This window comes from Amia ocellicauda, chromosome 19, assembly GCF_036373705.1.
Source record: "Amia ocellicauda isolate fAmiCal2 chromosome 19, fAmiCal2.hap1, whole genome shotgun sequence".
Taxonomy (NCBI): domain Eukaryota; kingdom Metazoa; phylum Chordata; class Actinopteri; order Amiiformes; family Amiidae; genus Amia; species Amia ocellicauda.
The window spans coordinates 10,217,805-10,231,063 of record NC_089868.1 but is presented as its reverse complement, the minus strand read 5'-3'; the positions used below and the strand labels follow the sequence as shown (position 1 = coordinate 10,231,063).

The following is a 13,259-nucleotide window of genomic DNA, read 5'->3' as shown; positions in this document are numbered from 1 at the left end:
CCACTCCTTTGTTGCCTTGGCTGTGTGTTTTGGGTCATTGTCATGCTGGAATACCCATCCACGACCCATTTTCAATGCCTTGGCTGAGGGAAGGAGGTTCTCACCCAAGATTTGACGGTACATGGCCCCGTCCATCGTCCCTTTGATGCGGTGCAGTTGTCCTGTCCCCTTAGCAGAAAAACACCCCCAAAGCATAATGTTTCCACCTCCATGTTTGACGGTGGGGATGGTGTTCTTGGGGTCATTCCTCCTCCTACAAACACGGCGAGTTAAGTTGATGCCAAAGAGCTCGATTTTGGTCTCATCTGACCACAACACTTTCAGTTCTCCTCTGAATCATTCAGATGTTCATTGGCAAACTTCAGACAGGCCTGTACATGTGCTTTCTTGAGCAGGGGGACCTTGCGGGCATTGCAGGATTTCAGTCCTTCACGGCGTAGTGTGTTACCAATTGTTTTCTTGGTGACTATGGTCCTAGCTGCCTTGAGATCATTAACAAGATCCTCCCGTGTAGTTCTGGGCTGATTCCTCACCGTTCTCATGATCATTGAAACTCCACGAGGTGAGATCTTGCATGGAGCCCCAGACCGAGGGAGTCTGACAGTTATTTTGCGTTTCTTCCATTTGCGAATAATCGCACCAACTGTTGTCACCTTCTCACCAAGCTGCTTGGCGATGGTCTTGTAGCCCATTCCAGCCTTGTGTAGGTCTACAATCTTGTCCCTGACATCCTTGGACAGCTCTTTGGTCATGGCCATGGTGGAGAGTTTGGAATCTGACTGATTGATTGCTTCTGTGGACAGGTGTCTTTTATACAGGTAACGAGCTGAGATTAGGAGCACTCCCTTTAAGAGAGTGCTCCTAATCTCAGCTCGTTACCTGTATAAAAGACACCTGGGAGCCAGAAATCTTGCTGATTGATAGGGGATCAAATACTTATTTCCCTCATTTACATGCAAATCAATTTATAACTTTTTTGAAATGTGTTTTTCTGCATTTTTTTGCTGTTATTCTGTCTCTCACTGTTAAATACACATACCATTACAATTATAGACTGATCATTTCTTTGTCAGTGGGAAAACGTACAAAATCAGCAGGGGATCAAATACTTTTTTCCCTCAATGTAAGTGGTCTCCGAGTGAAGATGACATGGCGGTATGGTCAATGATATAATTCAGTTTTTGAGTTACTGCCATTTTAGAGCACAAATAATCGTGAGAAAGCAAATTAAAATAAATAAATATGCATTTTACTGTGTACGATGGTAAATGTTTTTGCTACTGGAGTTATTTAAGTATTAACTAAAAAATAGTCTGAGACATTGATGAAGATAAGATTGATTGATTTAATAAGATTAAATTGTGATTTATTTTTTGTAAAAGAAATTAAAAATTAGGTTTCATCATTTTTTTTTTTTTTAAACACAGGCCCATCATTTATATAAAAATAAATTATGGTAAATTTAAGGTAAATTCTAATTAAAAATGCTGCAATGATATAAACAAGAATTAGATCACAACCCATATCTCACATAAATAAGAATATAGCATAGAATACAAATGTGTCAAAAACAAATATCTCCACGATTGTAATACAAACACATGCTCCCTGCCTCTTCTATAGCTAATATTGTAGCTATAATAATTAATTAAAAATAACACTCACTGATAGCTGCCTCATTTTTTATATGCATCTGTTGTCTCATCTGCCTGCACAGCAAAAATGCACTTTGAGAGCTCCTTATTAATTCCCTCCCTGTCCACTTGACACACTCATCAGTCTTACCACTCATTCTGGATTGTTCTTGATGTCCGTTTAAATACTTTCATGTTTTTAAGTCCTTAGCCAGAGTCTGTCCACACAGTCTATCCCCCAAATAAAAGATAAGGAAAAATAAAAAAGCAATTTTCAAATAATGCTTGCGGTAAACCTCTTTTTCTTTTTAAACCATTCCGTAAAAGCCCTATTTTTTTAATTCCCTTGAAAAGAAATAACAACAAATGACAACAAAGAAAAACTATCATCTTCAGGCTGATCAAGTTTGTACTGTACTCAAAATTATTGGAAATGACAAGTTCATGCGCAGTAAGGCAAGGGGCTGAAGCGAAGTGCACATTCTAAACTCATTAAAACAGTAATAATTGCCGTATTTCTGTACAGTACACAATTATTGTTTCAGTGCAGACGACGGGGCCGGCCCTGTTCACTTCCTCTTATTAATCCACCTTAATTAAATGTGTATTATTATCCAGTATACAATAATGTGCAGTTTATAAATGTTGTAATGTACAAGCACTGATTGCCCATAATGGTGGGCCGCTGTTGCTTATTGTTATAACCAAGGCCTCAAGCAAAGAGTGGAGTAACTGGTCATATAAAGAAGCGGTTTCTAAGTGCAGGGTTTTTCTCCATTCAATCAATGGAAATTGTATAACCCTGTGAAGCGAGTGTTCGGATAGATAACAAACTGTGACGCACTGTGTGTTCTGACACCTTTCTATCAGAAGCAGCATTAACTTTTTCAGCAATTTGAGCTACAGTAGCTCATCTGTTGGATCGGACCACACGGGCCAGCCTTCGCTCCCCACGTGTATCAATGAGCCTTGGCCGCCCATGACCCTGTCGCCGGTTCACCGCTTTTCCTTCATTGGACCACTTTTGATAGGTACTGACCACTGCAGACCGGGAACACCCCACAAGATCTGCAGTTTTGGAGATGCTCTGACCCAGTCGTCTAGCCATCAGAATTTGGACCTTGTCAAAGTCGCTCAGATCCTTACGCTTTCCCATTTCTCCTGCTTCTAACACATCAACTTTGAGGACAAAATGTTCACTTGCTGCCTAATATATCCCACGCACTGACACCCATGATAACGAGATTATCAGTGTTATTTACTTAAGCTGTAATGTTATGGCTGATCGGTGTACATAAAAGTAAATATCTACTTTCATTATAATCATTTAAAAGACATTCGAGCCAGATGCCAGCCTCTAAGTTTGCCATTGTGGATGTAGAGGCAGGGTTCCCCAGAGCGCTATTCAGGGCAGTAGGCCTACCCGGCCACAAATCGGTGCCGCTTGGCCTAACAAATGCCTCAAAGGGCCAACAAACATAAACAAACAAACCAAAAACAAAAACAACAAAAATAGACTTTGAAGCACAAGCACACTTGCTCTGCCCCACACTCTCATTCGCTACGGCTAAACACCCCCACTTGACAATCTGCTAGTGCCCCCCGCCACGACATTCCACTCACAACTCAGCCACGACTAGACAATGCATTAACAGACCGCCTTGCCTATGCTAATATCTGTGTGAAACCCTGTAAAAGTATGGTCACAACAAATGTACAGAACTTGTGATTAATGCAATGAACTTCAATAATCATAATATAAAGGCTGTTCAGCAGGTTTTAGGTTCAGGTTGAGCACCAGGTTGTAATTTTATAACCTCTACTAACATTTTCCAAGTCTTTTGTAAACCATTTATAAATTGCAGGATGCCATCCCCCGAGTCTCCGATTCAATAAGTACAGATGACATATAATACATAACTACAAACCAGAAATAGCCAGCTCGATAAGCATTTAAAGAATTCCTGCTCGTATTTCAGTACATCTCTACAGTCAAGACCTCATTGCTGATCTTAATGCAAACTACAGAAATCAGAAATGCACAGCAAAATAACTTTAAATCTCTTATAATTTTTATTTGTAATATTCATTACATTTTACAAATAGTTTATAGTTTTAAAAAGTATAATATGTGCAAATATATCATTATAAAAAAAGTGAATTCTGCCATCGCACATTGATAATGATTAACATATCATTTTTTGAATTTGATGAACTGAAACTCATATTTCAATATAGTTTCAAATTTTACCAAAACATGCTGAGGTCTAGTCAGGTCTCCTTGGAAACACGTTTTATTTTCAGGTGTATGCCATTGATTGAGCGAAGGACCAGTCGGGGAATCTTCTTTGGGGTCTGGGCCGGATCCACGGCCAGTTCATAGCGCTTAAGGGTCAGAGCCACAGCCACTTTCATCTCATTCATGGCAAAGTTTTGTCCAATACAGTTCCTTTTAGTAAAAAACATACACAAAAATCACAAGGTCATTTAATATAAGCAAGAGGTAAACTCCTATTTCAAACAGTATCTTGTTAATAAATAACATGTTCCTGCATAGCTAAAATCTTTATTTTCAGTTTAATCTCCTTTGCAAGATTTTTTGTGTGTGTATATGTTGGTAATATGCAGTATTTCATGTGCAATATAATTACATACTTTGGCCTTAATCACCATTTAATAAACATACATGGAAATTAAATAAATAAATGTAGAAACCTAATATTTCAAAGAACCGGTGTATTAACATGCCTGAACATGAGCGTTCAAGGTCACAGCTAATTACTAATGAATGGCTGTTTCCACCTCTCTTTGACCTTTGTCTTTATAGAACTACAGCCCAGTTTCAAATGAAGTTGCCAGAGTACACACCTTGCTCCAGCAGAGAAAGGTATAAAGGCATGGGGGTGCCTCCTGGCACAGTTTTCTGGTAAAAACCTCAGTGGATCAAACACCTAAAATGTTAAACATAAAATTACAAAAATATATATCAAAATAATGTTGTAAGTATATATAGAAACATGCAAAGTTTACATGCAAACAGACTGCCATTCATCACATGATAATTTTCCTTGGCATTTCCAAACAATGGTATGATATTAATATACAAGATTGTATTTTTATTTTATAGAATTAAAATCAATGTATATACTTTTAAACCTACCTCAGGGTTTTCCCAAACAGCAGGATTCCTGTGAACACTGTAAATGCTGGTTCCAACACGAAAGCCTGAAAATAAGTGAAAACCTAGATCTGTAGTTAACACAACATGTATAATTAGTTCAGATAACCAGTTGACAGCTCAATTTGCAATGGAAACCAAACAATTGTGTAGCTCTTCAGAAACAGGCCTGGAAACTGGTTTAAACAGGTATCAGGTGAAGAAACACAACACACACAATAAGTTTTCATTTTCTAGTGTACAAAGATCATGTGTGAATGAATTCACAAGCTACAAAGCTCATTGCATTTGGATATTCAGTCCAGATGCCCAGATGCGCTGTGACATCACAATCATTTCTACTCAAAGGGGCTACTCATAAATGTGCTCTGTGCCCTACTTTCCTATTGTTTGTAATGAAGAGATATCCGAGGCTTAGTCAATACAGTTCTTGTTAATATTTAATTTGTCTTTTCAGTAGGTCACCTATTAAAATGAACCAACACATTATCTCAGTTGACTAGGACAGAGGTTGCACTCATCATCAGAGATAAGGAATATGACATAACTAGTTTATTATTTTTGCTCTGAGGAAAAACACTTTCCTTATAGCAGCAGAAAGATTACAGTAAAAGAAAAAAATATTCATGTTTCTTCAAATCGTGAAACCTGAACTAAAACCATACCTTCAGGCAACATCCTTCCATCAAAGAACGTTATAGGCTTGGCAAGTTTACGGGCTATCCCTGGCACAGGAGGGTAGAGACGAAGTGACTCTTTTATACACATTGTTGTGTAAGGTATTTGATTAAGATCTTCCCTGGAATGGAAACATATAAACTTCATTATCATTGACTGCATCCACAGCAAGCCTAATTACCTACATTTTGCTCGAGTCCAATATATATGCCTATGTGCATTTTCATAAGCTCAAATTACAGGATAAACTCCTCTGTCCATGGTGTCATGACTGCATGGATTTGACATCACTTGAATGTGCCAATGAGATTGACCTCCATGGTGGTTTCTCTGGGCCTCAAACCTCTCTAGCATTTCTCCTAAACATCTCTCATCACTTCACAAGCGAATAACCACACATGGAAACTCCACCAACGATAGGTTGGGTCTGACATACCAATCCATGGTGTCTTTTCCTTCCAGAGCCACCCGCACTTCCTCTCGGCATTGTTTCTGGTGCTCTGGGTTTGACGCCAGGCTGTATAAGATCCAGGAAATCCCACTGGCGGTTGTGTCGTGGCCCTCAAACATGAAGGTGTCCACCTCGGCCTGAAGCTCTTCGTCAGAGAGCCCTTTCTGCTCCTCATCCTGCAGAGGAATAGGAAAACAAAGAGGTTCAATGCTGATAAGATTACATCTACATTTGCCTAAAATGCTAATGCTGTCAAAAATATGTATGTGACAACTATCAACATAGTAGAGACTTACTCTTGCACAAAGCAGGATATCGAGAAAGTCTAAGTTTCTCTTCTTCTGAATTCTACCCAGTTCCTTTTCATCCTGTAGTGCTTCCTTCCTTTGTTTTATTACTTCCTCTGTAAAGATAGCACGTGTGTTTATAACTCATAATTAGGGCATTGTGACTTGTGCATAAGCATCTAATACACACACCCTGATGAATAGTATTTCAATATCGTCTTGAGGAGTTTTGAAAGGACTGCCACTAGTGTTATGCTCTATTACTCGACGGCTGCGTTTTATTACAGAATTTATAACTAACAAGAAATCTATGACAAGTAGCTTATTTTAGAGTAGCCAATTACATATCCAACAGCTTTCAAATAGAGAAGTAATGAAGCAGGAACACTCTTCATGTTGTACCATCCCATGATGTAGGGAACACTGTTATTATAGGGCCATATGAAATCAGTTAATTTTGATCATTCTCCCCCCAATTTCTATCGTTTCCATTTTACATGTCTGATACATTGACAGCAACAATGAAGCTAGAACTGCATGAAAAAATGACCAAAACATTCAAAGTGCTTTCAGGAAAAAAGAACAAAGAGAGACTTAGAAAAGCAGAATTATGAATTGTTATTTTGTCCATCTCTGGCATCAATCCCCATCATTATACATAATTATGAGTGTTTTTTCCCCCCTGGGTCAGTGATTCCCTCTTATCGGTCAGCAGCGTCTTGTATTGGCTGAGGCTCTTCCTCGGGTCCACAGAGCTAACGGCTTCAAAAAACAAGGGTTAGTCATGGGACAGCACGAAAAATAATTTTTGCACTTCTAGGACACCACACAATAGTGTAGTTTTTGGATTAGCAGAGAATTGTTTCTTTATTTTGATGATTTTAAGAATCTATGAACTTCGCTGATTAATGTATTTTAACAGTTTAGTTTACCAACAAGCATAATATCTGAATTACCCTGTTGTGATCTGGACAATAATTAATACAGTTTGCAGCTTTGCTAAAATATTAAAATGTAGCCTGTTTTGATTTTTTCATTAGACTTTAATTAGACCTTGATTAAAATGATTAACTTTTAATAAAAACGTTTGATTTAACTCCATATATTGGGTTTATGTATATTCTCTGCCAATCGAATATTACGTGATTTTCCACAGCAACCTAATATCTAGGAACTTTGGTAGTCACAGTCGCAAGTGAAGTGTGGCACGAGACGAGTGAGCGCTTTTCTCACAGTTAAAATAATGTTCTTGTATGGTGGCTGAGTGGTGCAAAAATCGTTTTTCATGTGTTCCCATGACCTGTGTATGAATCCTTTTCTCATACAAATACTGTGCTATTTCAAGGTAATTTTTAAAAATAAGTATTTCAGTTGTTTAAACTGATTTTGTGGTAATGTCCTTAAGTGATTGATCTAGATTTTTTTCTCTGAATTACATGATTCCATCCATGTTCTCAGCAGTGCAGATTTCATAGGACCCTAATACGATATAGATATACACTTCAGTATTATTTTCTTTGTTCTACAATACATATGACTTTTCAATCTATATCCCCTTATTCTATCTCTAGTAATTTTGCTGGTGAGAAAAGACATTGCAGAGCAATTCAACATGTCACAATATACATGTTTGTCAAAGCCTCCGTTTTAATACAACACCAAATTTCGACACAAACCTGTGTGGTGATGGGCCAGCTTGCAGGCTTTCCGAAACCTGTAGCCTAGTGGGCTGAGGTGGAAAATAATATCACTATGGTAAGGAAAGGTCCGGAATCTTTGGTTTACGATATTGCAGAGGTCGTAGACTGCCTGAATGTACAAGTTGGTACCACTGAAAAAAGGAAAGATGACAATTACTATATGGTGTTAAACATAAGAACTCAACCTAAGCAATCATTTAAGTTGAACCGTGTTTGTTTCAATGGAGTTCGGGTCCTCTGTGAGGTCCCTGCTCCTGACCATCTGAGTGATACCACAGTCATAAGCTTCCCGTTATATGCAGCAATGTCACATTTTATTTTAGACTTGAAAGATAAACACTTTTATAATGAATTTCCTCACGATTTCAAATTTCTTTACATTCATATTACGGCTTTTGGTTTATTTTTGATTAGTGTTGCCACTAACCTGGCTGTAAAATAGCTCAGAGGAGGCAAGGGGAATCAGTCATTTTAATAAACATTGTTCCAGTTTTGTTAAAAGTAGCCGCACTTCGTAGCACCCATGGAACAACTAATTTGAGAGAAATCATTTAGTTTGAATTTTGAAACTCTGGTTCAGTAAAGTCACTGACCAGGATACCTTTATTCCTGAATTGTACATACTTACCCATCAGTCTGACAGTTGCTGTTGTAGCTGAAGGCACACTTCATAATGCTGTCGAGGGTCATTAGGCTGACATGCTGGAAAATGTCGAAGTATTCTTTTTTCTCAGCATATTCTTCCCATTTGTCCTATATAAAATAGAGAGAATTAACTGGAAATTGAAATTCAGTATACTCATATTATTTCCTGTAACCGGCCAAATAAGAGTTTGCTCAACTAAACACATGGGTATGATTGTGTTTTCCTGTATGGGGAGGTTGTAGGAGATAAACAGCCAGGAAGTATTAGCAGTTAAAAATAAATTAACATCATACATATAAACGCACACATTACCCCCATTTGTCCAGTTTTTATTTAAATTTAAGCATAGTTTTTGAGTACAGTTTCCTACACCATCAAAAGGCACTGGTCGAAACTCTGACACGAAGAGGTCTGGCAGACCCAAAGCCACAACAGAATCAGAAGACAAGTTTCTGAGAGTCAACAGCTTGTGTGATCGGTGGCTCACAGGACAACAGCCTCAAGCACAGCTAGTCGAAGTAAGCAAGTCTGAAGAACTGTAAAGAGAGGACTTCGAGCTGCAGGTTTGACAGGTTGAGTGGCAATAAGAAAGCCATTGCTAAGATGGCAAAATAAAAACAAGAGGCTTGTCTGGGCCATGAAGCACCCCCAGTGGACTACTGAAGACTGGAAGAAGGTCTTACGGACCGATGAATCAAAAATTGAAATCTTCTGTTCATCACGCAGGGTTTTTGTACGCCGTCGAGTAGGTGAAAGGATGGTTCCTCAGTATGTGACACCAACTGTCAAACATGGAAGAGGTGATGGTCTAGGGCTCTTCTGCTGGATTCAGTCGGCGACAGAGTGACTGGTAGCCTGAACCAAAACAGCTACCACAGCATTTTACACCGCCATGCAATACCCTCTGGTATACGCCTAGTTGGTCAGGGGTTCATCCTACAGCAAGAGAATGACCCAAAATATGGGATGAACTGGACAGAAGCATGAAAGAACTTAGTGGGAACTTCTGCAACAGTGCTGGGAAGAACTTTCCAAACAATATTTGATTTCCATTGTAGAAAGAATACACTGAGACATTAAACTGCGTACATTTCAATAAAAACTGGAAAAAGCTGTTCTAAAACTTTTGACAGGTATTGTATATAATGAAAAATATATATTTTGTAGCCACACTCTCAGTTGCAAGGTATTTTGACAGGACTATTTATTCTATTTGAACAATGTTTAATTTAATTGAAAAACAAAAACATCGGGTTTAGACACTATTATCTTCATCGGGTAGCCATTTCAATTATGATAACAGGTGTCTTGTTTATTGTACTGTGACGTGCCTATTGAATGTTTGAAAATGGAGATAGCCGGTTCTAATTCACCCTTGTTTACAACCAAAATAATTGAGTTATTTGATGGAAAGTAATGATTATTGGGAGAGGGTGAGTTTGACTTCCTAATTGCTATTTAAAGACACCTGTTCTGGAGATGCATCTTATACAATCTCACACAACCTATTAACTTATAAAATAGGTTAACTAATAATTAAAAAAAAAAATATATATATATATATATATATATATATATATATATATATGATATGAGTATTTATTCAATGAATGATGTCTTATTGTTGCAAAACGTCTCCTAGATAGATCACTTAAAATAACACTGAATTTGTTCATTTATAATTGACATTGAGTAGATGGGCAGAAGTATTTATTTATATTTCAATCAATGAGGTCTAGGAAATTTAGAAAGAAAATAAATTCAAAATTACCAGCATGATTTTTGTAGAATCTGCCACCAACTTCACATATGGCTTTAAGACGTCATAATGGAACCCAGGAGTCAAAAGTCTTCTATGCCGAAACCATTTCTTCCCATCGCTCACAAGCAAACCATTCCCTTTAAAACCATAAAGTACACAGAAATCATGGGACGAGGGAAAAGGACATTGCAAACAATATTAACAGATCATCTTTTTAATGTTTGTTTTTTATTATTAGTTTTAATTTGTACATACATTTACATGACCAGAGTCCCCCAGCCAGACAGCCTCTTTAGCCTGGCACAAGGAGAGACTATGCTGCCCCACTCTCTAATCATAATTCTGCCACCTTATACTATGACAGCAAATTGTCACTATCCAGACCCAGGGCATAGAAAGGTCATAAATCTCATGGTGGCTAGACTACTGTGCAGTGGGACTGGGATGTCCTCACATTGCTTCACACCAATGAGGAATAAGACCACGTGGTAGAGACCACATCAACCATGCAACCCGTCCAATCAGACTCTGCGGGTTAGTCTCCTTAAAACTGGCGCTAACATTTGAAAATGTTGTTCTGCGGCCCACTTTCGAAGCTCCCCTACTGTGAACAGAAATAGCTGGTCTGTTTCACATTACACACAAGCAACTTACAAAAGAAACTTAAAAAATCTCCCAGAATAGAAACTGACATCTGAGACCGCAAACAGGAGAGCGTCTAACAGATCATATTTAGTTCACCCTGTACCATAATTCCAATGAGTCATGTTCTGTATTTGTCTTTCACATTTGGTATTATCACTGTTTTGCTACATTTTATCTTTATCTCGTTATCTTATAAAGTGTGTTATCTTCCATTAATTTAACGTCTGTGTGCGCATCTTAATTTTCAATAAATTAAGCTTTACTAATAAAATGAACCCAGACTGTAATATTTTGTTGATAATAAATCATAAATATATAAATAAGCCAAACACTGCACTTATCAAAACAAAACATCTATTATAACAGATTCTGTATTGTGTTATCAAATATCCACTACAATAACAGGAGAAAAGAAACCAATACAATCACTATTTGCAATATGTAACATTTTACCTATCCACGGAATAAGGAATTCATATGATAAATCATCCTTTGGTTCTGTAATAAAATGGGGAAAAAATAAAAGAGGGAATTATTTACAGTACCTTTATCTGCAAGTTGCTCATTATATTTTCTGTAAATGAATAAAGTAGTGCAGCAAAGAATAAGTTTAAGGCTTATATTATCATTATTACATGTTAACTCACACATCACTGGCTAGGAACAAAGTAAATATACTGTAAATAAAAGTCTATACCATTCCTTTTTACATTCAGAAAGGGACATGTATACATATTGCATATTAAAAAAAAATGCAAACATCTTTGGATATTATAAAATATGTAAGAAATATGTAAGTCACATCTTTGTTCAACTCCTTCCTAAAATCTTATTTTCAGAAGAAAGGTAAGTGGCATTTATAGTAGAGGTGCCTACCTGTTGTTGAGAGGATGGTTTTCACATATTCAGGGTGGCTAATGTTTAAGAATGGTGTGAAAGGTCCAAACCATAATGGGACAGCATAGGGGTACTGCTCTGACCATTTTAAAAACAGGTCTAGATCGGTCCCATCTTGAAGAAACTTTAGACACACGGTAAGAAAATAAAGTTAATATTTTAAAAAGGTGATGCTTTTTAGTTCAATGAATTCAGGACTGTGCACAACATTCTCCCCAAAACTAAACACAATACAAAAATGTTCTGGTGATCCAATTTAATGTTGCGCAATATCATATACCCACCAACTGCACAGTATACCTTAAAAAAAGAGTTTTTCAAAAAGCATCACAAGTGCATTTGATTTATGCTCAAGATCTGTTTTGGGGAGGTTGGGAGATGTTTGCTTTTGTGACATCAAAAATGGCAGTGTGACAATCATAGAAGACGACCTACGAACAGTACTAATCTGCTCTATACCCAACCGTCCTAATATTTACATCAATTTAAAAAAATAAAGGGGGGGGGGTATTATTTAGGAAATAAAATACAAATGTATGCGATGTCTTGAAATGTTTTTGAAACCCAAAAATGAAACCCTTTTCATTTGCACAAACACTGCATGATTGCACTACTACCAAAAACAAGTATCCTACTGTAATGTATAGAATAGGTGGACAATGTGTGTCTGCAGAACAAAACATTGCCGAGCTGCAAAACTGGATGTCTTTCTTTCTTGCATTTAACGATCATGGAAAGCAAACGCATGACTAATTTCAATTAAAAAGAAATGCACCATTGATGTATGTACTCCCTATGCATGCAAAGGTTTATCGGTAAACAATGACACACATGATCCTTGCATTTGCACATGCGTTACCTTATGGACGTGGCCATACAGCCAGTGCGTCGGGGGTCCCGGGAATTGTTCGAGATCCTTGAACGCCTGTTTGCGTCTGAGGAACAGCCTGCTGACTTTAAACACCACCACGGATAAACAGAAAACTGCTACTAAATGATACAGCCGACGCGGATCGAACCAGATCAGGGAGGCATTTCTGATGCTTTCGGTCAGATCCATGTCAGCTTGGCTGCGGTGGATCTGCGTTGCATGCACCGGGTATCCCTTCCTTGCAGTGCGTTCTCCTTAAAGACAACCAACGTCCAAAAACATAGAAGTTGTGCAGATATTTTGTAACCAACCCCGGGGAGGAGTCAGCGCAGATCTGCGCGGCTCCACCAATGGGATCGTGGGATTGTGAAGAACTGCGGACGCGACCAGCTTCTGGCTACTGTCGTCATCGGAGTGTTAACAATATAAACAATGGTCACCGCAGGGAGAGGTTTCTTCACTGTGTATGTGCAGAGATCACATGGCAGGGACTTAAAATTTACACAGTGG

At 38.0% G+C, this 13,259-nt stretch overlaps 1 protein-coding gene across 1 annotated transcript; it reads right to left on the bottom strand.

Moving 5' to 3' along the window:
• Positions 1-3,684: 3,684 nt before the first annotated feature.
• cyp4t8 (cytochrome P450, family 4, subfamily T, polypeptide 8) lies at positions 3,685-13,039 on the bottom strand. Its single transcript, XM_066692083.1, has 12 exons — positions 12,738-13,039; positions 11,858-12,002; positions 11,435-11,479; positions 10,346-10,473; positions 8,557-8,681; positions 7,905-8,059; positions 6,238-6,344; positions 5,927-6,117; positions 5,478-5,611; positions 4,795-4,859; positions 4,503-4,585; positions 3,685-4,083 (listed from the first exon to the last, which is right to left on the bottom strand). The coding sequence occupies exons 1-12, from the start codon at positions 12,936-12,938 to the stop codon at positions 3,906-3,908; spliced, it is 1,557 nt and encodes a 518-aa protein (XP_066548180.1). The 5' UTR covers positions 12,939-13,039; the 3' UTR covers positions 3,685-3,905.
• Positions 13,040-13,259: the final 220 nt, after the last annotated feature.

What these genes read in the sequence shown, in the direction of transcription:
- cyp4t8 (XM_066692083.1), bottom strand. Translation starts at nt 12,938, where the DNA reads ATGGATCTGACCGAAAGCATCAGAAATGCCTCCCTGATCTGGTTCGAT. An exon ending in AACCATCCTCTCAACAACAG is followed by an intron (nt 11,480 to 11,857) that starts GTAGGCACCTCT and finishes ATTTTATTACAG; the next exon opens with AACCAAAGGATGATTTATCA. An exon ending in GCTGGCCCATCACCACACAG is followed by an intron (nt 6,345 to 7,904) that starts GTTTGTGTCGAA and finishes CTATCTTTACAG; the next exon opens with AGGAAGTAATAAAACAAAGG.